This window comes from Carcharhinus amblyrhynchos, chromosome 4 (genome assembly GCF_965287045.1).
Source record: "Carcharhinus amblyrhynchos chromosome 4, sCarAmb.v2.hapA, whole genome shotgun sequence".
NCBI classification, from domain to species: Eukaryota; Metazoa; Chordata; class Chondrichthyes; order Carcharhiniformes; family Carcharhinidae; genus Carcharhinus; species Carcharhinus amblyrhynchos.
In genome coordinates, this window is record NC_137327.1 from 138,634,104 (window position 1) to 138,659,951 (window position 25,848).

Genomic DNA, 25,848 nt, shown 5'->3' on the forward strand with positions numbered 1-25,848 from the left:
TAATACCCTTTATGGAAAAAAAATTTTGATTTTATTTATTATTGTCACATGTATTTGTATACGGTGAGAGGTATTGTTTCTTGTGCGCTATACAGTCAAAGCATACCATTCATAGAGAAATAAAGGAAAGCGTGCAGAATGTAGTGTTACAGTCATAGCTAAGGTGTAGGAAAAGATCAGCTTAATGCAAGGTAAGTCTATTCAAAAGTCTGATGGCAGCAGGGAAGAAGCTGTTTTTGAGTCAGTTTGTATGTGATCTCAAACTTGTATCTGCTATCCTTGTGGCCTATATGTGACCCTAGATTCACAGCAATGCAGTTGACTGTTCACTGCCCTCTGAAATAGTCTAGTAAGCCAACTAAGTTTTCAAGGGGAATTGGGGATGAGCAATAAATGCTGAATCAGCTAGTGATGCCCATATCCCATGAATGAATTAAAAAACATAGTTTGCTTTGTTCGGAACAAGGCCAGATTTGTACTTAAAAATACTAAACTCATTATACTGATAATATATTATTATATTATGATCATATTATTCTCCAGAGGCTCCCTTGTACTGAGGTTATTAATTAACCCTGTCTCACTACAAAAATTTAGTTCTAAGGTAGCCTGTTCCCGAGTTCATTTCTTGGTGCGCTGATATGGAAATCTAATTTAAATACATTCCATTGTCTCGTCACCCACATTTTTACTGTAAACTTGGTTTGGCTATTCCATATGAAAAAGCCCCCATGATTGTTATGCACACTCTAATTTCTTAATTTGCACTTTTCCCAAATGGATTCTATAGCCAAGAACTTTTCTCCCTACTGTCTTTTATCTCATGTTTTAGTATTAGACAGGCCCTCATCATCTTATATTTTGTTTAACTTTTTAAAGGCCAAGTATCCTTTGCAACCATGTCTCTATAATGGCTAAACCCATTAATATTTGTTCGGTTAATTTTGTTGTGAATGTTTTTTGCTTTCAAATATGTGGCTTTTGGCTTTAATTTTTCATTCCTAATTTTCTTTGAGGAATGCTGCATTACCTTTGTTAAAGCAGTCTCTTCCTGACCCACTTTGCTGATTTTTGTTTTTACCCAAATTGCTAATCTGCTGTTCATCCTCCACATTTTTCTTAATGCTTTTGTTTATCTTTTACTAAATCCTCTCACCCCGACCTATTTTGCAGAAAAATCTTACATTTTTGTGTTTAAAAATTGGAATTAGCAATATTTCAATTAATGTAGTTAAGGTAATATATTCCCGTCCTTCCAAATTTTGAATATTTCCTTCAACCAAACATTTTGGATGTTTTAGTGATGAAATTGTGAAGTGGAAAATACATACTGTGATGTATTTCACTCATCATTTTCATGAAATTGAATTTAAAAATGCTACCTACTTGGCAATCCTAATTTTTCTAAGTTCTTGAATAAATTAAACCTTACTTGCTGTTGTGTAACTTTTTAATCAAGGCATAAATGCTTGTTATATTTCCTTAAGATTGGGATAGTATGCTGCCATTGTGTTGGTGGAAGTTCACAATCTTTACTTTTTCACATGCATTTTCTTTTCATAGCCTTTATTGTTACTAAATCTACTGATCTCAACAGGCTATGAAATTATCTTTTAAATTTTAAGGCCAGTTTTCTCGTTAGTAGTTAACTCCCATTGAAAATGAAGCAGATTCCTACTTGGTGAGAATCATGTGCTTCTCACCTTCTAGATAAAACTTTTCTTTATCCAGGTTTTCTTGCCTATTTGTGGCCTCCTCTGCACTCAAAGTAATGAATCATTTTTGGGTATAGCTCAGTGGACATTGGTGCTCCATCCAAGTGACCACTGGCCATGAATGCAATGAGTGTTGGCAGACTCCACATCAATATTCTCATAGCATAGCACAACGGAACTCAATTCAAGTTCTGGCTCAGTGTTCATACGTGTGTACTTTCAGGAGGATTTGCTGCTTGCCAATTCAGTGCAAGTTCCCTGGTTGAGTTGTCTGTGCTGTTATTATTGCTGACGCCAGCTAATTCAGCACAGATCAGATAGAGAACCCAAGATCTTTCTTGTGTGTATGGCTCAACAACACCTTGGATAGGTCACTATGCTGTCTTGGGTATATATGTTTAAATAAACCTATATTTTGAATTCCTTTTATGATTAATGAAGTGAGCCATTCAGTTATCAACTCGGAGGATTCCCCATAAGAGTATCTGCTTAGTACTGATGGCATTTGGAACATTTTGTTACTTTGAGGCAAATCGCAAACATGTCTCTCACCTATCTAAGATTTTTTTTTAATAGCAAAAGCAACATCCCATGATGATTCTCAAAATTACAGTATGAAGTTTGTGGTAGAAAATAGATAAGATATGACTGATACTTGTTTCCAGGAAGAGAGAAGGCCAGAATTGTGTCCCATTTCAAGAGGGAAATATTTCAGCATTTACAACCTCCAGAGTTTCCAGTGCAGTCGCTGAAAATAATTACTGTGATACATTCTCTGCTGTTTTACAAACTTTTTCAATCTGTGGCTTTGGTAAGAGATGGTAGATAATTGGTTGTACTGTAATCTCAAACAAAACCAAAGACTGAATGTTGATCTTAAAGTTTAAATTTCCCTTATCTAAAATTCAAAATTTAGTGATTCATCAAGTGAATATTCGGATTGGACAGCAGATGCAGGTATTAACTTGCAACCACCCAAACGTTTGGTGAGGCGAATAGTGCATCACAGTATCAGCAGCTCTGAAGATGAGAAGCTGGGAGAAAGATTGGCTGTAAAGCGCAAGAAGTCCAAACAGTCCAAACAGAAGGTACAAGAATGTGTGCAACATTGTGATTTTAACCTATATGACCTGAAAGGAGTTTTGAATAAATTTACATTAATATTAGATCCAGCTCACAACTGATAATGCCGAGTTCTGCAAGATTTCTGGAGCTAGAAGTTAATCCCCGGTGCTGACGCAAAACAGGGGCTATCTGATTGGCTACTTATTTATGCAATGGGCCTGATTTTACTATCAAGTTGCACCCGTTTTCGGGCGCGCAAACTTGATAAAGTCAGGCATGAGGCAAATAGCGCGATCCCCGCCTACCAAGGCACAGAAATGTCCGTGATTGGGACTGCACCGAAAATGAGTATAACGGCCAATTAAATACATTTGCATACATTTCAATTGACTTAATGGGCTACACATCCGATTTTACTGGCACTTCCCCCTTTACCACCGCATTTGTCGATCTGGAATCGGCACAAAACAGACATGCTCCATACAAGTCTGATTTGGACATTCCATCAGTGATAACGTGCATCCACCTGATGTACATTATCAGATGTGTCATGCTCACCAGAGAGTGACCCAGAAGCCTCACCACTAACTGGACCCATGATGTGTCAATATCTGGGATGGTGAATTGCAAGATGGAAGCTGACACCAATCAGATGCCACTATTGGAGGTCCCTTCACCCATATCCTCCGAGCTGTCTGGAGCAGGATGGGTGGGAGCTGCAGTGGGGGCCACGATGCCAGATAGCACCAGGTGTCCAGATAAGTCCCTGCAACACAGGACACCTGATTAAGTGCAAGGGAGGGAGAGGAATCTGGGATGCAAAATGCGTGATTCACATTTTTCCATTGAACATAGAACAAAGCACAAAAATTACATCATGGAAACAGGCCCTTCAACCCTCCAAGCCCATGGTGACCAGACTGCCCCCTACCCTTCCGAGGACCATATGCCTGTATTCCCATCCCATTCATGTAGTTGTAAAACTTAAAGGTCACCATGGTATCTGCCTCTGTAACATCCCCTGGAGCGAGTTCCGGGCATCCACCATGCTTTCTGTACAAATAAACATGCCTCGAACATCTCCTCTAAACCTTGCCCCTCACACCCAAAACCCGCACCCCCTAGAAGTTGCCTTAAATGGAGTGGAGGATTGACAGGTGCTTACTTTTTGACGGCAGCCTGACCATGCTGTTGCTGACAGCCTGCATCTACCCTTCCTTGGACAGCTCTAGCACCTGCTCTTGAAAGGGAATGAGGACCCGGAAGTCTGGCTTACCACACTGTCTGGTGCAATGGTCAGCCATCTCCTGTGGAGACAGAAGGAGCCATGAAAGAAATGATGGCGTGACTCTGTGGCAAACACAGTGGTACTCTTGGAGATGTTTGGGCTTCAGGGGCTGGGGACATGCAGGGTGCTGGGAATGGGCGGATCTGGAGGAAGGTGCTAGATGGGGTTAAGCACTCGCCCATACTGCCCGGATGAGGTCATTGACCTTCTTGTGGCACTGCTCCCTGGTTCTAGGGGCCAGTGCCATGGAACTGACCGAGGAGTGACTGCCTCCCAGGCTACATTGCCATAAGCCCCCCTCGGTCTGCGTCCTCCTAGGGGGGAGAGGGTGTCCCACCTTGCCTCTGCCACATCCACAAACCTTCCCAGGTCGCCCACAGTAAATCGCAAGGAGGGGGTGGCCATGGTGGTTTGTCGTGTAGTCATTTTTTTCCTGCCCTGCCTGCCTGCTTGTCCATCTTTGGGTTTTTTATGAAGCTGCCCCTGGTTAGGGCAGCTCAGCTGCAGGCAGTTTGGCAGAGCATTCCAGCAAATGACGTGCAGTTTGCTCGTTAGCACTTGCAGGTATGCAGGTGGGGGTGGGGGGGTTGGTGGCACTTTCAAACCTAAACTTGTTTTCTCAAATTTTGAATGAGATCCGTGTAACAAAATGTTTGTCCATTTTTAGAGACAAAGTGAACTTCTTGCAATGGAAGGTGCACCCTCTGAAGAATGGATTCCTCCAACTTGGATCAGAGATACAATACCACGCAGGTCACCATTTGTACCACAAATGGGTGATGAGGTGAATGTTTGTTTGTTTGTTGCTTTCAAATTTAAAAGTATGTCTGCTTTTTGGAGTTAACAATTCTTTTATGTTTCTTGTAAATTACTGTTTCACAGACTGCCAACTTTGTTTTGCTTCCGCAAAATTGTTTGGCTGCATAAATTTTATTAGCGCCTTGATCTTGCTATTGAATGTAACTTGGTAAATGTTCTTTGATTTTTATTGCTATTTTTAACTCTGCATGAAAGACTCTTAAGTTTTAACTGTCATTGCCAACTGTCAAGTACCAGTAAAATATTGTTGGCAATGCTCCCTATAAACTTCACGATGCCTATCAACCCAGAGGTTTCTTGTAAGTTATTGTGCATGTGCAAGCATGCACAAAGTTTAAAGAACCCATGACTTTTAAACACACCAAAAAGATTACACGTCGATCTTTGGTCTGTTTTTTATTCATCAGTTATCAATGAATTACCCAACTATGCAATATCATGTTAGAGTTGTCTGCAGCAGTTGTGGACTCACCAACTTTAAGAGCATTCAAATGGTCAATGGATAGGCATATGGATAACATTGGAACAGTTTAGGTTAGAGGATCATTAGATTGGTTCCACTGGTTGGCGCAACATCGAGGGCCGAAGGGCCTGTACTGCGCTGTAATGTTCTATGTTCTAGATGTAGCCTTGTGTGCATTATGATCAGTTTTCAGAGTATAAACATGTATCCTGTGCCACGTTTCAGTGCAACACATTTTTCTGATTCTTCAGATTTTGTTGATGTTGATGGTAAACATTTGTGCACCAATCCTCCACAAAAATGTTGGTCAGATATTTGATGTTAGTATCCTCATTGTATATCCATCCACCTAGACCCCTAATTTTGTCTATTTTTGATCCTCCACCTGAAAGGATGCCTTTGATTTTTTTGATTGCCTTGTATTTCTTTTATCTGTTGCTTTTGGTCATGGGCTTCAGACTCAGTTTCGAGTTGACCTACCCAGAAAATGCCTCATTGTGAAACTGCAATGATTGGTGACTTTTGATGAGCACCCTTTCATCTGAGTCAAAGACATTGTGGCACTTGAAGTAAGGGAAGAGCTGTGTTGTTGGATAGTTGACACATGACCCTGAGGCTCTGGAATTAGTACAGGTGGTTGTTGAAGATCCTATTTTGTTACTGCCACCACCATAAAGGCCTGGAACAGTAGGAACAAATTATCAATATCGAACCATAAAATTGATTGTGTGTAACATTCACTGAGAAACCTGAGCCTCATGATAAGAGGGAAGCAAATAGATTCGCTGTGATGACTCTATCAGCAAGGAGGACCTCATCAGATTAGGATGACCTGTCTCAAGGTACCTCATTTGGTCTTTGATAAGTAAGACCTTTCAGCTTCAAGGAATTATCAGGAACAGCTTGAACCATTTCTGAGATTGGTTATTACTGCTGAGCGAAGGAAGGCTGCCATCCTGCAGTAGAAAATAGCTGCCATAACCGGAACTTGACAGTGAGCCCAATTAAATCAAAGAATTTTGCAGCATAGAAAGAGGCTCTTCAGCCGATCATGTCTGTGTCAGCCATCAAGCACTTTCTACTTTAATCCTGTTTTCCAGCACTTGCTCTGTAGCTTTGCATGTTATGGCATTTCAAGTGCTTATTTAAATACTTGTTAAATGTTATAAAGGTTCCTGCCTCGACCATCATTTCAAGCATTGGTTCCTGGAGTGTCACAGATTGATATGACTGTTTAGCATCGCTTCAATATTTGCTACAACAGCATTTTTTAAGAAAATATATTTTTTGAGACCTAAGTGGAACAACTACAGGAATTAGTTGCAACAAGTTAACAGCAAGAAAATATTTGCTTTGACTAAAATATTTGTGTAAATTCCTTTTAAGGGCTTCAATTTGCTTGATTCTTAGGCTAGGTTGAGCTCTGGTTTAGGCATAAATATTACTTCTTTCCACCTTAAGAATTTCTTTTCTTTATTTTTTTATGGATTGTGGCCATAACTGAACAAAGCTAGCACGTATTGCCCATGCACTCTTAGGCCATTTCAGAGGGCAATTAAGAATCAATCACATTTCTGTGGACCTGGAATCACATGTGGACCAGACCAAGTAAGAATGGCAAATTCCCTTCCCATAAGAGTATGAGTGGATCAGATAATTTATTATCACCATTATTCAGACTAGCTTTCAATTCTAATTTGTTAACTGAATTTGCACTCCACCAGCTGCCATAGTTGGATTTGAACCCATGTCCGCTGAACATTAACTGAGTCTGATTACTTATCCAGTGGCATTATGACTACAGTCTCCCTCTTTGAAAGAATTTGCAACTTTATGGTTATTGTACTTTGAGTATAATTGGAAGGTTGCGCTCTTCGCTTCTCAAAAATCCAAAGGGGAGTCCTAGTGGGTCTCTACATTGTAGTATTACCTGTTAAAATAGAGAACATTTAGAACACCTTTAATTATATTTTATGAGCAGGGTTTATTCACTGTCCAGTTAAGATCAATGCTTGCCAGACATGGAGTCGTGTTAATCTGGCTTGGCAGTGACCTTTAGTGGAACTCATATGGAATATTCATTTGATCTTTGGGCTAGCATCTGAGGTTACTAGCAACACAGGAAGTTGGGTCAGCCAAGTTAGTTTCTGGATTTTACAGACTAATGTAATGCCATTATGCCAAAGGGTAAGATGGGATTGGCTAAGGTATTATTGTTGATTTATGTATTCTGAAGATGATTGATTTCTCTGATTGGAATTCTCTGCCTGTTGAAGTGGTGGAGGCTGTCTCGCTCAATATTTTTAAGACGCGGGTTGATAGGTTTTTGATAGGCAAGGGGATTAAGGGTTATGGGGAGAGGGCGGGAATGTGGAACTGAGCCACGACAGATCAGCCATGATCTTATTGAATGGCAGGGCAGGCTCGAGGGGCTAGATGGCCTACTCCTGCTCCTATTTCTTATGTTCTTAAGTTAACGAAAAGCAGGAGCATCTGTAATTTACAGGATAAGTAAAACCTATAATTGACCCATTTTGAATTGTATACATCAGATTTCATCAGAGAGGCCTAGCTGCTCTATCTCAGAGCTGCCCTGACCCTTTTGATAGTCTCCTAGCAGTTGCTGGTCTAATAAAAGTTCTGTCTTTAAACAGAGACACTAGTTTTGTGAGTCTTGTATCGTCCGAAGTTTAGGCAGTACTGGCCAGCTCGGAAACCCCACCAACAGACAGTATCGCCACAGTTTTCAGGCAAGGACAAGGTGTCATAAATATAAGTTATTTACTAATAAATCAAATGGAAATTCGGGAACCGTTTTATCCGGAGGGTGGTTAGAATGTAAAATTTGTTACCAAAAGGCATAGTTGAAGTGACCAGCAAGGATGCACTTAAGGAAAGCTATATAAACACATGAAGAAAAGGATAGGACAATGATATTGATTCTTAGGCTAGGCTGAACTCTGACTTAGGCATAAAAACCAGAGTTACTTCAATTGAAGTAGGGTGCAGTAAAGCACATGTGGACAATAAACACTGGTATGAGTCAGTTGGGCCAAAGAAATGTCTCTGTGTTGTAAATGTGTTCTACTACATTCTGTTAGTTTCCAGAAGAACTTGCTAATACTAAATCTGACATCCTGTAGACCAGGATGAGAGGAAGCAGGAGCTTTTCAGAAAGACTCGGCAGAAAGGAAGATTACTTTCTATACATTATGAATAAATTTTGTTGGGAAATGTGAACTGAAAGTTGCTATGGATGAGTGGAGAGGGAAAAATTTCTAATTGAGCTGAATGATACATTAACCGAAAATCCACTTGAATTGTAAACCCATATTTTTAAGCATTTTGGTTATCATTTTAGGTTGTGTATTTTCGCCAAGGGCATGAAGCATATGTGAAGGCTGTTAAAAAAGCAAAAGTCTACAATGTAAACCTTCAGAAACAACCATGGATCAAATTGGAGCTCAGGGTGAGTGTAGCCGTCATATATGCTCTAGAGTAAGATAACTTGTTTCTCCCCCATCTCCAATCAAACCTATTTTAAAAAAGACCAATTGCACAGATTTAAGATATGGTTTTTATTTACTACAGTTAATCTTTCTTATTGGCTGGTAGATGTTTGTAAATATATTTTGGGGTTGGGAGGCTGGTAATTTCCAATGTCCAAAACCCAGCAATTTTAAACTTGAAAGCTGCCAATCAGTTAGATTGGGCAAATGTGCAATAACAAATGTTAATAATTAATGACTTGATTCCTCCTTTGAGCACCAGTTTCTGACAAGCTAATTTTTAAATCCACGATGTATTGAAATTAGGGAAATGTAAGAAGCAGATTACTGTTTCACAATCAGTATGTGTACCATAAAATCATCATGGAATCATAGAATCCCTACAGTGCAGAAGGAGGCCATTCGGCCCATCAAGACCATACCAACTAGAATCCCACCCAGGCCCTATCCCAATAACCCCATGCATTTATCGTAGCTAGTCCCCCTGATGCTAAGGGGCAATTTAGCATGCCCAATCTACCTAACTCGCACATCTTTGGACTATGGGAGGAAACTGGAGCACCAAGAGGAAACCCATGCAGACATGGGAAGGTTACCTATGCCGGGAGTCGAACCTGGGTTCCTGGTACTGTGAGGCAGCGGTGCTAACCACTATGCCACCATGCTGCCCCTTCATCATGATCTTTATGAAGTTGCAGGAAAATAGATTGGGTGCCTAAAGATTTTTACCTATTGATTTTCACTTAACTTGCAGGACTTGTATCTCTGCTAATTATGCACTTTTCATATTTTTTCAATAATCCATAGGAACAAGAGATTGTAAAAGTTGTTGGAATCAAGTATGAAGTTGGGCCACCGACGTTATGCTGTCTGAAGCTTTCTCTTTTAGACCCTACCACTGGCAAAATGACTGGAGAATCATTCTCTATTAAGTAAGTAGTTGTTCCTATTTAAAGCTGCCCCCCACCATACACATACACGCAGATATTGAAATGGTGGGGGAATTCAGCTCCTGAATGTCGAAAGGAGTTGGTTGCATTCTCTTATTAGAGACAGTCATTGTCAATCATTGTGTGATGTTGAGCACTTAATCTCATTTCACCCCTGGAATTCAGCTTTTTTGTCTATATTTGAACCAAGACTAGAATGGTCCTAGAGCCAGTGGCCTTGCCTGAAACTAAACTAATTGATGTACAGATTATTGCTGCACAAGTTTCACTTGATTGAACTTCAACAACAAGTTGGTGATCTGGATACCTAAATACTTGAAGATTTCGACCCTTTCCACTTTGTCCCTGTTGATGTAGACAGGGGCATGTTCTCCTCCACGCTTCCTGAAGGTGACCTACCTTGCATTAAGTTGGTCTGACTTACTCTGACTGTAACACCACATTCTGCACTCTCTTGTTTCCTTCTCTATGAACGGTATGCTTTGTCTGTATAGCGTGCAAGAAGCAATATTTTTCACTGTATGCTAATACATGACAATAAATCAAATTAAACAACGCTGATGAGGTGCAATAGCACATGAGATTATACAGCTTTCAATTACCACAGTTAACCTTTCATATCAACTAGTTAGTATCTAAATATATTTTCCATTTTTCCTTGCCTTTTGTAGTTTGTTTAGTGACTGCAAAATGTGGTAATCAGCTACAGAAACTGTGCAGCTTTTAAAATTGTCAGATTTTAGGGATTTTGAAAGGTAGAAAAAGCAGGCCGATAATTACCAATGACCAGAACCCAGTGAATTTAAACTTAAAACCAAAACGGTGCTGCCAATCAGAAATCTATTTAAACAAATCACACATACCGGATTAGATTTGTTCTGCTTGTAGATTGGACAATCTGTGCATTTTTTCACATTGTCAGTTAGGTGTCAATATTGTGGCAGTACTGGGGGAAGTGGCTAGTGTTCGGTACTACACCCAGCATGTTGTAAGAGCCATTGCTGCACCCAGTGCCTTTAGGCACTTGCAAACCAAACTGTTGATCAGGTTTTTTAAATAACACTGGTTTGAAGGAATGTAGTTTTAAGTTTTTTTAAACCATGTACATATATCCAATGATTGGCAAGGAAGGAGTGACATGACTATGATAACTCTCAATAGTTTTGTCCTGTTTGAGTTATGGGATGTTAGTTTGCAAAGATTGGTCGATCCATGATGCTAAGAGTTAGTTCTGAAAACATCACAAACTGCACTTACCCACAATATTTTATTTAATTTGTGACTACAACAGAGCTTTAAACATTTTCCATAACACACTTTTGTATATTTCAATGTTCTCTTTCACATGTTTTTTCAAATGCAGCATCTAAGTAAGCATTGAGATTCAGAATGTTACCATGGATTGCTTTTGCATTATAATAATGTAGATTCTGAGAGACAGGATTTATTCACATTTGGAAGCAAATGGACATGTTAGTAGTATGGTTTTGTGTGGGGAGGGTCACACCTCACCAATTTGAGTTTTTTGAGGAGGTGACAAGAATGATTGAGGGGAAGGCAGTGGCTGTTGTCCACATGACCTTCAGTAAGGCATTTGACAAGGTCCCTCATGGCAGGCTAGTACAAAAAGTAAAGTCTCATGAGATCCAGGGTGCACAGGCTAGATGGGTGTATAACTGACTTGGTCATAGAAGACAGAGCTGTGGTTGGAGGGTGCTTTTTAAAATGGAGATCAGTAATTAGTGATGTTCCACCTTTGTTTTATATTTAATTGGTAGAGTTGCAGATAGGGATGAAAATTGTCTACGGATACAGTAGTTTAACATCACAAGTAGGCAATGAAGTTTTTGTGAAAAAGCCCTAGTCACAAGAGTGGCGTTTGGTACGCTGAATGCACCTAACCAGCACGTCTTTCAGCCTGTGGGAGGAAACCGGAGGACCCAGAGGAAGCTCAAGCAAACAGGAGGAGAACATGCAGACTCCTCGTAGACAGTGATCCAAGCTGGGAATTGAACTCTGACCTTCGGTTAGCACTGCTGCCTCATTGCGTCAATGTGCTGCAGTGCTGTCCCAGGATATGAGCAGGATACAAGGTGTCAGATTGCTTAGCTCTGAATATTTTATGTTGTTTGACATTCACCATGTTAAACCTCTTGAACCAAGTTGATCCTCTGGCTTGCTGGTTATGATAGAGTAGTGGATATGCCACTATATATGCCATGAGGTTACAGATTGTCGTTGAATGCATTCTTGTTGCTGATGGCCCATAGTGCCTCATGAAGTGAATGCTCAATTTTGTGTCACTGGATCTGTTTGAATTCTCTCACTTAGCATGGTCTTAGTGCCATACAACACATTGGAGATATCCTCAGTGTGAAAACAATAGCTCAAACAGGATTTAACCATGATCGCTTCAAACTCTTAAGTTAAACTCATGAATGAAACTGTGACCAGGAGGTTCAACAAAGCAAGTTTTCCACAGTTATATTCCAATGTTTTTGTGCAGTATTCCCTAACAGCACACTGGGGAAGAAGGGAACATCAGCTCATGATACAACTGCTTTCTCTTCCCTCTGCTTGCAATTCCCCCCACCCCCACCACCCAGTATAGAACATAGAACACTAAAGCACAAACAGGCCCTTCGGCCCACAAGTTGCGCCGATCATATCCTTACCTACCAGGCCTATCTATAACCCTCGATCCCATTAAATCCCATGTTCTCTTCCAGAAGTCTCTTAAAAGACCCCATGAGTTCGCCTCCACCACCACCGACGACAGCCGCTTCCACTCACTCACCACCCTCTGAGTGAAAAACTTACCCCTGACATCTCCTCTGTACCTACTCCCCAGCACCTTGAACCTGTGTCCTCTTGTAGTATTTTTCTCAGTTATGAACTATTGTGCTGCACCTCCACTCAGTGTCACTTCCATAGAGATCCAGTTTGGATGTTAAATTGTTGGATTCTGAAGAAAAAGGATTAATCTTTGAGTAATAAACTGACCTTTTGGTGGCTTTACGAGTATCTTTCAATTTTTCAGATACCATGATATGCCAGATGTCATTGACTTCTTAGTATTACGGCAATTTTATGAAGAAGCAAAAAAGAGAAACTGGCAAGTCGGTGAGTTTTCCTCGTAGAGTTTCTGGTTTTACTTTGAGCGGCCAGCTGCAAAAAAAGTACTCTTCTGCTTTTCATTTTGATTCTTCAGAAAAATGGCCTTTGATAGTTACAGTAAAATGCCAGCTTTTCCAAAACTGCACTTGCTTCTAAAAAGGAAAATGGACGTCTGAATGATTCCATTCAGATGCCCATTTAGATTGAAATAAACAACTTATCACTTATAATATTGCTGATAGTGAGTTGGAAGATATTCTTTTAATAATGAGGCTGTTTATTCCATGAGAAAAAATATTCGGGCTTCTAATTTAGAGGCAGATAATGCAAAATCCACTCTTTAACTTATTATTCTAGCATTTAGTTTAATGAGGCTTTGGATATCAAATTTTACAACTGCCTGTTATTCCATAGAAATACTAACTGTCCAGTATTGAGGTGCACCAAGTATCTAGCTATATTGAATGCAAAATACTGCAAGTACTGGAATCTGAAACAAGACAGAAAAATGCTGGAAAATCTCAGCAGCTCTGACAGCATCTGTGGAGAGAGAATAGAGCCAACGTTTTAAGTCTAGATGACCCTTTGTCAGAGGAAAGAGTTAGCATAGATTTATACTAGGCGGGTAGAGAGGCATGGTGGAATTGGATAAAGGGAATGTAAAAATGAGCATGCAGAAGACTGAGAAGGTGTTGAAAGTGCCTGTTATGTCAGAATGTGTTAATGGGAAAGCAAAGGTATAGCTTGGCAAAGATCCGCCTGAAGAAGGGTCGAGGGGAGAGTCGAAAGGAGGAAAGCAGTAAAATGGAGAATGGAATGAAATGAAATCAAATAAATGGAAATGGGGTGGAGGGGAGAGTTCATGCTCTGAAAGGTTGAACTCAATGTTCAGTCCGAAACGCTGTAAAGTGCCTAATCAGAAGATGAAGTGCTGTTCCTTTAGTTTGCTAAAACGTTGCAACAACCCAGGATGGACATGTGGGCAGGAGAGCGGAGTGATGTGTTGAAGTGGCAAGTGACAGGAAGATCTGAGTCCTGGTTGCAGATGGACTGAAGGTGTTCAGCAAAGTGGCCACTCAGTCTGCGTCTATTCTCTATTCTAGTTCTTGATGAAAAAATCCAGCGCAAGTAAGAGGCTATGTTGAATTGCTGATGATTGGCAACATGGCAAAAAATGACTTGATTTGGAAATCCTCTGGCAGGGGAGCAAATGTTCACGAGGGTATAGAGGAGTTTACTAAGTGTTGCCAGATATTTGTTTTGGACTGAGGAATAAAATACTCCTCAAGCAGAGGGGATCATGGCTTTAAATTGGTAGAAGGATTAAAGGGAAGTTGGATTTTTTTTCTCACCAAGCAGGTGGGTGGAGGTCTGGAATTCTGAAAGTCTGGTAGAAACAATCATTGATTTTTTAAAAAAATGTATATGTATGTTCTTGCTGTGTTGTAACCCTTAGGACTACAGCTTAGAGCAGGGAAAATGCAATGAGGCTGGAGAACTCTTTGCATTCAGTCGACATGGATATGATGGGCAGAATGACTTCCCTCTGTTGTAGAACATTCTGTTTCAGTGTAAATGTGGAGGGAGATCTTGGGTTTTAACAGAAGAGGAGCAGTGAGAGTTTGCTTCCTGGTAGATTTCTTGGTGTCTGTTCACGATGAGGTAGGTTAGGGGCATGAAAGTTTGTACCAAACTTGGCGTATTAATTTATAACTTTCTGTGAAATCACTTCAAATGTTAGTTTTGATATTATGCAACTGGTTCTTAGAAGCACATTTGTTTCTGTGTCTTGCCTTTTTGTGCTCTTTCCTAATTTCACTGTTAATGCTTGCAGTGACTATGTGTTCTAACCAAAAGACAAGATAATTAAAGGTTTTGTCCTCATTATTCATTTGTTTTGCAAGAAGTCAGCTTAGCATAAGGGAAGACACTTGGCAGGATTCTCCAGCTTCGTAAGATAGCCAGTGTGAATCCTGATGCCCGCAGAATGGGGCATCAACCAAAAATTGGATTCCTGATGGGCATCAATGCAATCAGGATTCACCCATAAAACAATGAGACCATAAGATAAAGGAGCAGAATTAGGCCATTTGGCCCAATGAGTCTGATCCACCATTCAACCATGGCTGGTAAGTTTCTCAACCCCATTCTCCCACCTTTTCCCCGTATCCTTTGATTCCCTTGCCAATTAAGAATCTGTCTATTCTTGTCTTAAATATACTCAATGACCGATCCTCCACAGCCTTCTGTGGCAATGAACTCCATAGATTCCTCACCCTTTGGATGAAGAAATTCCTCCCTTCTCGGTTCTAAAAGATCGTCTTTTTATTCTGAGGCTGTGTCCTCGAATCCTAGTTTCACCTTCTAATGGAAACACCATCTCCGTGTACACTGTATCCCGGCCTTCAAGTTTTCCATAAATTTCAATGAGATTCCCTCTCATCCTTCTAAACTCCATCATTTACAGACTAAGGCCTCAACTGCTCCTCATACGTCAAGCTTTTCATTCCTGGGATCATTCTCATGAACCTCCTCTGAACTTTCTCTCGAGGGCCAGCACTTCCTCCCTTAGATTCGGGGCCCAAAATTGTTCACAATAATCCAAATGTGATCTGACCAGAGTCTTGTAAAGCCTGAGTAATACATCCCTGCTTTTTTTTTTCCTAGTCCTCTCAAAATGAATGCTAACATTGCATTTGCCTTCCTAATTACCAATTCAACCTGCAAGTTAACCTCAGGAGAATCCTGAACAAGGACTTCCAAATCCCTCTGCATTTCTGAATTCTCCCCATTTAGAAAATAGTTTATGCCTCTATTCCTCCAAAATGCATAATCTCAAACTTTCCTATATCGTTTTCCATCTGCCACTTTTTGCCCACTCTCCTAACCTGTCCAAGTCCTTCTGCAGCCTTCCTGCATCCTCAGTACTACTTGACCCTCCATCTTCCTTTGAATCATCTGCAAATATAGTCACCATGCCCTCAGATCATTGATGTATAAAGGGAAAAGTTGTGGTCCCAACATTGACCATTGCGGAACTCCACTGGTCATCAGCTGCCATCCTGTAAAGGACCGTTTTATCCCTCACTCAATGCATTCTGCCAGTCAGCCAATCTTCTGTCCATGCATGCTAGTATCTTGCTCTAACATTCGGCTCTTATCTTACTCAGAAGCCTGCTGTGCAGCACCTTGTCATAGGCCTTCTGGAAATCCAAGTGGACAGCATCTACTGGCTCTCTTTTGTCTACCCTGCTTGTTACCCGCTCAAAAAATTCTAACAGATTTATCAGGCGTGACTTCCCCTTGATTAAACCTTGCCCTATTTTACTGTGCACTTTCAAGTATTCTGAAATCTCATCCTTAATGGACTCTAAAATCTTAGCAACGACTGAGGGCAGGCTAACCAGCCTGTAATTTCTTTTTTTTTGTCTTCCTCTTAAACAGGGGTACTACATTCATAATTTTCCAATCTCCTGAAACACTCCCTGACTCCAGTGATTCCTAAAAGATCAACACCAATGCCTCCATTATCTTTTCAGCTATCTCCTTCAGAACCATCAGGTCTAGGTGATTTATCCACCTTTAGACCTTTCAGCTTCTCCTTAGTAATGACCATCTCTGCCCCCGACTCTTGAATTTTTGGTATGTTACATGTGTTTTCCACCATGAAGACTGATGCAAAGTACCTATTCAGTTCCTTCGCCATTTGTTTGTTCCCCATTATTACCACTCCAGTATCATGTTCCAACGGCCTGGTGTCCACTTGTACCACTGTCTTACCTTTTATATATCCATGAAAAACTCTTGCAATCTTCTTTTATATTACTGGCTAGCTTACCCTTATATTTCATCTTCTCCCCATTATTTCCTTTTTAGTTGTCCCTGTTGATCTTAAGATTTCCCAATCTCCTGACTTCCTACTAACTTTCCGCACACTATCCTTTTTCTTTTGCTTTTAGAACATAGAACATTACAGCGCAGTACAGGCCCTTCGGCCCTCGATGTTGCGCCGACCAGTGGAACCAATCTAATGACCCTCTAACCTAAACTATTCCAATGTTATCCATATGCCTATCCACTGACCATTTGAATGGCCTTAAAGTTGGCGAGTCCACAACTGCTGCAGGCAGGGCATTCCACGCCCTTACTATCCTCTGAGTAAAGAACCTACCTCTGACATCCGTCCTATAATTACCACCCCTTAATTTAAAGCTATGTCCCTGACTTCCATCGTCGACCATTGTTGTCTTATCCTCCTTCTAGTGTGCTGGGATGAAATTTTGCTGTGTCTCCTGAACTACTCCCAAAAAATCCTGCCATTGCTATTCCACGATCTTTCGTTCCATGCTCCTGCCCCTCATGCCTCTATCATTGCCTTTACTCAGCTGCAATATTACATCTGATTCCGGCTACTCCCTTATCATATTATGGTCACTGACCCCTCAAGGATTCCTTCATCATAAGCTCCCATATCAAGCCTGTCTCATTACACATCACCAAATCCAGAATTGTCTGTTCCCTAGTGGGCTCCACCACATGCTGCTCCAAAATGCCATCCTGTAGACATTCCACACTCCTTTTCTTGAAATCCACTACCAACTTGATTTCCCCAGTCCATCTGGATATTGAAGTCTCTCATGATCACTACAACCTTGCCTTACATGCCATTTTTATCTCCTGGTGTGCTTTGTACGGCCTCAACTAGGATCTTGGGTTCATGTCACACTATCTGTAACCCCCACAACTTGCCTGAACTTGCAAAATCTCACTAATTTACCTGTCTGGAAACAATACACATCTTTTTAACCTGTGCTTAATGCTCTGTCCACTCACATGGTCTGTACCTTTTAAGACTTGATTAGCTGTAAAGACTCGTATTCCAATCATTATTCGTGTAAATTGAGTTTGTGATCTGAACTCCCACCCACCTGACGAAGGAACAGCCAGTTCCGAAAGCTGGTGGCGTTTGCTGCAAATAAACCTGATGGACTTTAACTAATGTTGTGAGACTTCTTACTGTATCTTGTATCCCACATCCTGCCTACTGCTCAAAGTTCTGTACATAACTCCCATCACGGTCTTTTTACCTTTGCAATTCCTCGACTCTACCCATCCAGATGCTACATTTTCTGATCCAACATCATTTCTTGCTATCAAGGCAACCCCACCCCCCCCTTCCCACCTGCCTGACTTTATGGTAGGCTGTGTATGTATCCTTGGATACTTAGCTTTCAACTCTGATCCTCTTGTAGCCATGCCTCTGATGTCCACAGCATCACCAATTTTAATCTGCACTACAGGCTTATTCCCCTTATCTGCTGAGCCTAAAGTTAGATTCCTAACCCTTCCCAAGCACTCTGTCCTTTTATTGTGTCGAAGACTTTAATAAGTTTTCCTGGGCTCTCCTAACTTTTTTTTACAACTTTCCATGTGGTTAAACCCTCCTCCCCACATGCTAATCTGCTTTGTTTCCCATTAACCATTATACTTCATGTAGTTTTACCCTTTCCCTCCCATTTGCTAGTTTAAAGCCCTTGTGACTGCTCCCTTTATTCACCCACCAGAACATTGGACCCCTATCGGTTCTGGTGGAGACTGTCCTAATGGTATAGATCTCTTCTGTTTCAATATAATGCCAGTGCCTCATGAAATGGAACACCTTGTTCCTACACCATTCCTTTAGCCATATGTTTACTCCCCTAATTTTCTCATCCTTATGCCAAATTGCACATGGCACAAGTGGTAATCCAGAGATTATAATCCTTGAGGACCAGTTCTTTAATTTAGTTCCAAGTTCCTGATAGGTTCATCTTGCCTGTTTGAGTATTATGTTGTTTCTCCAAACATGGACCACAACAACAGGATACTCCCCCTCCAACTCCAATATCCTTTCAAGTTGATCAGAGATGATCCCTCACTCTGTTCCGGACAGGCAACATACTATACGGGACTCGCGATCCTGCTTACAAAGGATGCTATCAACCCCCCTAATAGTGGAATCCCCTGCAACGACCACTTGTCTTCTTTGGCCCCCCCCCTTGAATGCTTCCTGTACCATAGTGCAATGGTCAGTTAGCTCATCCTCCCGACATTACTTTTCCTGTTCCACACAGGAAGCAAGCACCTCATACCTGTTGGGCAAAGTCAAGAGCGGAGACTCCGTTCCTGATTCAGGATCCTCGGCCTGCCTCACCTGCTGGCCTTGACCACTGACCGAATTTGAGGTACTTGATCTACTGGGTGTGCTGTTCTTTCATTATCACTGGGTCAAAATCCTGGAATTCCCTCCCTTACAGCACTGCATAGGTGTACAGGGACTGAAGTTGTTCAAGAAGGCAGTTCACCACCATCTTCTTGAGGGCAATTAGGAATGGGCATTTAATGTTGGCCTAGTCAACAGTGCCAACATCCCATAAATGAATAAAAAGAAATGGTAGATGGTGGCGAACAGTATTAACTTTTTTGTAATTGCAATTGTTTCATTATTTTAGTTTAGGATTATTACGTAAGAGCTGTTCCTGACATTTCTGAACCCTTATTAATGTTTTAACATTAACTGCTGACCAGAAATACTGCCAACAACCTGGAGCAGCAAGCTTCTGTTTGGAGGCAGTGGAGGTGAAAATTGAGCAAGGACACAATGATTGGGGAGGTAATTAAGTTGATGTAAGAGCATATAAGTAACATACTAGAAATATAGAGCAAGTATGTTTTGGATGTTGAACGGAGGAAGGAAGAGATATTGTTTTTAAAGTACGACTACAGTGTCTCAAAACCAGCAATCTCGGGATTGAATCTTGCCAGTTTTGAGTTGAGTAGTTCAGACCAGGTTAAGGGTTACTTGGATCATTGGAGAAGACTGGCATGCAAAATCGATAGTTTTATGCGGAAAACATTTCCAGTTTTAAATAGCTGCTTTGAGACACTGTACCTGTACAGAAGGTTTATGCCTATTTTGCATCTATTTGTTTGGCATTGCCAAATCACTCACCTGAAGAAGGAATGAGACTCTGAAAGCTTGTGCTGCCAAATAAATCTGTTGGACTTTACCTGGTGTTGTGAGACTTCTTGCTGTGTCCAATGCGGACATCTCCATATCATTGCCAAAGAGGCACAGCTATTTATTGTGAAGAACTTTTGCATTTCTTGAATTCAGACAGATGATGATCTCCTCTGGCTCATTATGTTTCATAATAAATGTAAATTGTACTCATGTCCAACACAATTCTGTCTTTGCATATTTAATAATTCAAATAATTTTGTTACTTCAGTATATAATTGCGTAAACTGTAGTACTGCAGACTTGCAGCAATTTAAAAACAATGAAAAAGAAATCAGGTAGAGGCTGTTTTGCGTTCAAGGTTAAGTACTTTGAGGGATTTAAAAAAAAACTTTCGTTACTGTTTTGCCAGGAGACAAGTTTCGCAGTATAATAGACGATGCCTGGTGGTTTGGATCAGTACAGAGTCAGCAACCTTTTCAGCCTGAGTATCCTGACAGTTTATTCCAATGTTACAATGTTTGGTGAGAAACTCTTTTCTTTTGGATGTTGTTAATAATGTGCATGAATGTATAACATTCACTTCAAACAGAATTAAGAAATGGAACAGAATGCCATTCATAGAATGATTTATTTACTAGGATATACTTTCCATCTATTCCAGATATCCAGCAGTTTTAAAACAATTGCAACGTTCCTCTGGCATCCTAACTTTTATTGGCTGACTTCCTGCTTACTATTGACTTCTATCTTACTCTGCAGCTTTTGTTCAAAATATTTGTGTTGAAATAGAATATTTTCTTTGCTTTTTAAATAGTTGTATTACTTAGCAAAAAATGGTAAATAGGCAGCTGATCTTCCAGTAGAAAATTGAATATTTTATCACTACTACAGGGAATAAGAATTTTTAATGTAAAATAAAATAATTTTGGGATGGCTGATGGGGGTTAGAATTAACTGCACTTGAAAAGATTTCAACAAGTCTTATTTACAATGCAAATTTTTTTAAAAATTAAGCAAGGTCTCTGAGGATACTCAGTGCTGGAGAACAAGGGTGTTCTGGAAAGGACAAGGACAGACTATTTGATTAAAGCTAACAAACAGCAAAGCTGCCAGTACATTGCTGGGCATCTTCTACAGGCCACCATGGTGGAAAAGCTTTAGAGGAGTAAATTGCAATGAAATTGTACAACTACAAAAACTGTAGTAGCTGTAATGGGTTTTAATTATAGTGATATAGATTGGGTTATTGCTGTAAAGGGCTAGGAGAGAGAATAGTTTCTGAAGTATTTTCAGGATTTTTTTTAGTTCAATCTGTTTCTGGTGCAATGAGATGAGTAGGCATTGCTAGATCTAGTTCCAGGAAGTGACATGGATCAAGTAGATCAGTGGTCAGTAGGGGAGTGTTTAGGGGGCAGTAATCATACTATTACAAGGTTTAAAGTTATGGAATGGATAAGGAGTAATCCAGAGTAAAAATAATTGGTCCTCCCCCAGTTAATTTCAGTTGTGTGAGAACAGATTTTCCTCTGGTAAATTGAAATCAAAGATTGGCAGAACAATGGCCTGCATCCAAAGAGGACTTGTTTGGGCATAGTTGTGATACATTCCTACAAGGAAAGTAGGTTCTGATAAAGCTAACTCCCTGCATGACAAGTGATAGAGACCAAGACATGGTAGAAAGCAGAAACAGATAGATAAGATGGTTTAGAAGGCATGGGATACTTGCCTTTATTAGCCAAAGCATAGAATATAAGAGCAGCGAGGTTATGATGGAACTGTATAAAATGCTCATTAGGTCACAAGTAGCATGTTATGTGCAGTCCTGGTCGTCACGCTATTGGGAGGGATGTGATGGCATGAGAAAGGGTGCAGAGGAGATTCACCAGGATATTGCCTAGGCTGGGCATTTTAGTGATGAAGAGAGACTGGATAATCTGGGATTGTTCTCCTTAGGGCAGAGAAAGCTGAGGGAGGACCTGATTGAGGTGAACAAAATTATAGAGACATAGGGTAGAAACCTTTCCCCTTAATAGAGGGGTCAATAACCAGGGGACATCGATTTAAGCCGAGGGGATTTGAGGAAAAACGTTTTGTCCAGCTTCTGGTGGGAAATGGAACTCATTGCCAAAAAGGATGGGAGCCCTCAACATTTATTTGATTTTGATTTGATTTATCATTGCCACATATATTAATGTACAGTGAAAAGTATTGTTTCTTGTGCGCTATACAGACAAAACGTACCATTCATAGAGAAGGAAATGAGAGAGTGCAGAATGTAGTGTTACAGTCATAGCTAGGGTGTAGAGAAAGATCAACTTAATGCAAGGTAAGTCCATTCAGCAGGGAAGAAGCTGTTCTTGAGTCGGTTGGTGCGTGACCTGAGACTTTTGTATCTTTTTTCCTAAAGGAGGAAGGTGGAAGAGAGAATGTCCGGAGTGCGTGGGGTCTCTAATTATGCTGGCTGCTTTGCTGAAGCAGTAGGAAGTGTAGTCAGAGCCAGTAGATGGAGGCTGGTTTGCGTGATGGATTGGGCTACATTCACCACCTTTTTTAGTTCCTTGCGGGCTTGGGCAGAGCAGGAGCCATACCAAGCTGTGATACGTAGAACATAGAACACCAGAGCACAAACAGGCCCTTCGACCCACAAGTTGCGCCGATCACATCCATACCTACCAAGCCATAGAACTATCTGTAACTCCCAATCCCATTAAATCCCATATACTCGTCCAGAAGTCTTTTAAAAGACCCCAGTGAGTTCGCCTTTACCACCACCGACGGCAGCCGATTCCACTCACTCACCACGCTCTGAGTGAAAAACTTACCCCTAACATCTCCTCTGTACTTGCTTCCCAGCACCTTAAACCTGTGTCCTCTCGTAGCGACCATTTCAGCCCTGGGAAATAGCCTCCGAGAATCCACCCTATCTATTCCTGTCAACATTTTATAAACCTCTATCAGGTCACCTCTCAACCTTTGTCTCTCCAGGGAGAAGAGACCTAGCTCCCTCAACCAGAAGGAATGCTTTCTATGGTGCATCTGTAAAAGTTGGTGAGAGTCATAGCTGACATGTCAAGTTTCCTCAGCCTTCTGAGAAAGTAGAGGTGTAGGTGGGCTTTCTTAACTATGGTGTCAGCATGGGAGCCTAGGACAAGTTGGTGATCTGGACCCCTAAAAACTTGAAGCTGTCAACCCTTTCTACTTCCTCCCTGTTGATGTAGACGGGGCATGTTCTCCTTTACGCTTCCTGAAGTTGATGACAACCTTCTTCATTTTGTTGACATTGAGGGAGAGATTAATGTTGCTGCACCAGTTTATCAGATTCTCTATTTAAGAATCATTTAGATGAAGGCTTGAAACTCTATAGCATATAAGGGTGCAGACCAAGTGCTGGAAAATGGCGATTAGAATAGATAGGTGTTTGAGGCCAGTGCAGACACAGTGGGCTAAAGAGCCACTTGCTGTGATGTAGAACTCTGACTAAAAATAGGGTACATATAGCAAGTGTCTGCTGATGTGAACCAGGCTGAAAAAGAACATTCAGAGGGGAAGTGGGGAAAGTATGACGAGAAAGCAAAAGGAAAGCTGACAGTTAACACAAAAGGGAATTTAAAAGTCTTCTATAGTCATTCAAGTAATAAAGGATGGTAAAAGGGAAAGTGGGGCCGGTAAGTGATCAAAGAGCTAACAAGGTTAGCTTAACTTCTGTAGTAGGGAAAATGCTCGAATCTGTCTTAAAAGGAAGAAATAGCGAGACATCTGGATGTAAATTGTCTCATTGGTGAGACGCAGCATGGGTTCATGAATGACACGTCATGTTTGACTAATTTGGTGGAATTCTTTGAGAACATTACAAGTGCAGTGGACAATGGGGAACCTGTGGATGTGGTGTATCTGGATTTCCAGAACTCATTTGACAAGGTGCCGCACCAAAGACTGCTACATAAGATAAAGGTGCATGGTGTTGTGGGTAATGTATTAGCACGGATAGAGAATTGGTTAACTAACAGAAAGCAAAGAGTTGGGGTAAATGGGTGCTTTTCTGGTTAACGATCGGTGACTAGTGATGTGCCTCAGGGATCAGTGTCGGGACCGCAATTTGTTTACAATTTCCATAGATGATTTGGAGTTGGAGACCAAATGTAGTGTGTCAAAATTCGCAGATGACACTAAGGTGGGTGGAAGAGCAAAGTGTGCAGAAGATGCTGAAAGCCTGCAAAAGGCGACGGTCTGGAAGATGGAGTACAATGTTGGTAAATGTGAGATCATCCATTTTGGTAGGAATAACTGCAAAATGGACTGTAAGTGGTAAGAAATTGCAACATGTTGCTGTGCAGAGGTACCTGGGTGTTCTTGTGCAGGAATCTCGAAGAGTTGGTTTACAAATGCAACAGGTAATTAAGAAGGCAAATGGAATTTTATCCTTCATGGCTCGAGGGATGGAGTTTAAAAACAGTGAGATTATGTTGCAGCTGTATAAGGTGCTGGTGAGGCCACATCTGGAGTAGTGTACAGTTTTGGTCTCCTTACCTGAGAGGATATACTGGCACTGGAGGGGTGCAGAGGAGATTCACTAGGTTGATTCCAGAGTTGAGAGGGTTGGCTTATGAGGAGAAACTGAGTAGATTGGGGCTACACTCATTGGAAATCGGAAGAATGAGGGGAGATCTTTATAGAAACAGATTATGAAGGGAAAAGGTAAGATAGAAGCAGGGAAGTTGTTTCTACTGTTGGGTGAAATTAGAACTAGGGGGCAAAGCCTCAAAATAAGGGGAAGCAGATTTAGGACTGAGTTGAGGAGGAACTTCTTCACACAAAGGGTTGTGAATCTGTGAAATTCCTTGCCCAGTGAAGCAGTTGAGGCTCCCTCATTGAATGCTTTTAAGGCAAGGATAGATAAATTTTTGAACAGTGAAGGAATTAAGGATTATGGTGAGCAGGCGGGTAAGTGAAGCTAAGTCCTTGCTTGTATGAAGCCTAAGAGCAAGACTGAAGTTTGTGGTTCAGTACTTTGTATCTGTCTTAAGCAAGAGAGAAGATGCTGCCAAAGTCATAGTAAAGTAAAAGAGGCGATTGTAAATGCACTGGATGGGCTTAAAATTGACTTATCAAAAAAAAACTAGGATTGATGAGGGCATTGTGGTTGTGATATGCAAGGATTTCCAAAAGGTATTTTAATAAAGTATCATGTAACAAGCTTGTCAGCAAAATTAATGCCCTTGGAATAACAGGGGGTACTGCAGCATGGATGCGAAGTTGGCTGAGTAAGTAATGAGTGAAGAAACAGTTATGTTGAGTGGTTATTTTTAAGGGGGAATTGGATAATTATCTTGAGAGAAATTTGAAAATGTACAAGGGAGAGTGGAATTAGCTGAATTCTTGCAGTGTGTGTATGTGGACATGACAGCCAAATGATGACCTCCTGTACTATATTCAGTCTCATTCCCTATTTTCATTTAAAACATTTTTGACCAAAAGTGATTAAGTGCTGAGAAGAATTTTAGAATTAGAAATATATTAATAAATTTGTAATTCAGTTAATTTCTTAACTTCCTAACTGCAAATCAGGGATTCAAAGTGTATTGGTATCCAAAATCAGCTAAGTTTAAAACTTGGGGCTATGAGTGATTCAATAATATAGAATAACAATCCATCCCTATTTTTCCAACAGTCATGTTCATCATTTAAAATGTCCCACTACTCCCTGTTAAATCTTGTGCTTATGTTATATCCAATCAATAGCCTATAAATAATGCAGGTTAATTACAAGGTGGTGGTATGTTGTAGCAACATTGTCAAGCAATGAATTCATGGTAAAAGCCCTGAGGCAACTAACTCGAACGGTAGTCAATTACATGCCTTTCCTAAGTCACAACAACACATTTGATGATTTAGAGGAGTCAGCCTCAAAGCAGTAATCCC

The 25,848-nt window shown here is 40.7% G+C and overlaps 1 protein-coding gene across 1 annotated transcript in view; it reads left to right on the forward strand.

Annotated features, from left to right (window-relative positions):
* Positions 1-25,848, forward strand: part of LOC145342402 (bromodomain and WD repeat-containing protein 3-like) — a 149,513-nt gene that overhangs the window by 70,039 nt on the left and 53,626 nt on the right. The window contains exons 23-28 of the mRNA XM_080187958.1: positions 2,632-2,803; positions 4,736-4,852; positions 8,712-8,819; positions 9,667-9,791; positions 12,850-12,932; positions 20,339-20,450. Of these exons, the coding sequence (XP_080044084.1) occupies positions 2,632-2,803; positions 4,736-4,852; positions 8,712-8,819; positions 9,667-9,791; positions 12,850-12,932; positions 20,339-20,450 (717 nt within the window). The remainder of the gene's footprint in view (positions 1-2,631; positions 2,804-4,735; positions 4,853-8,711; positions 8,820-9,666; positions 9,792-12,849; positions 12,933-20,338; positions 20,451-25,848) is intronic.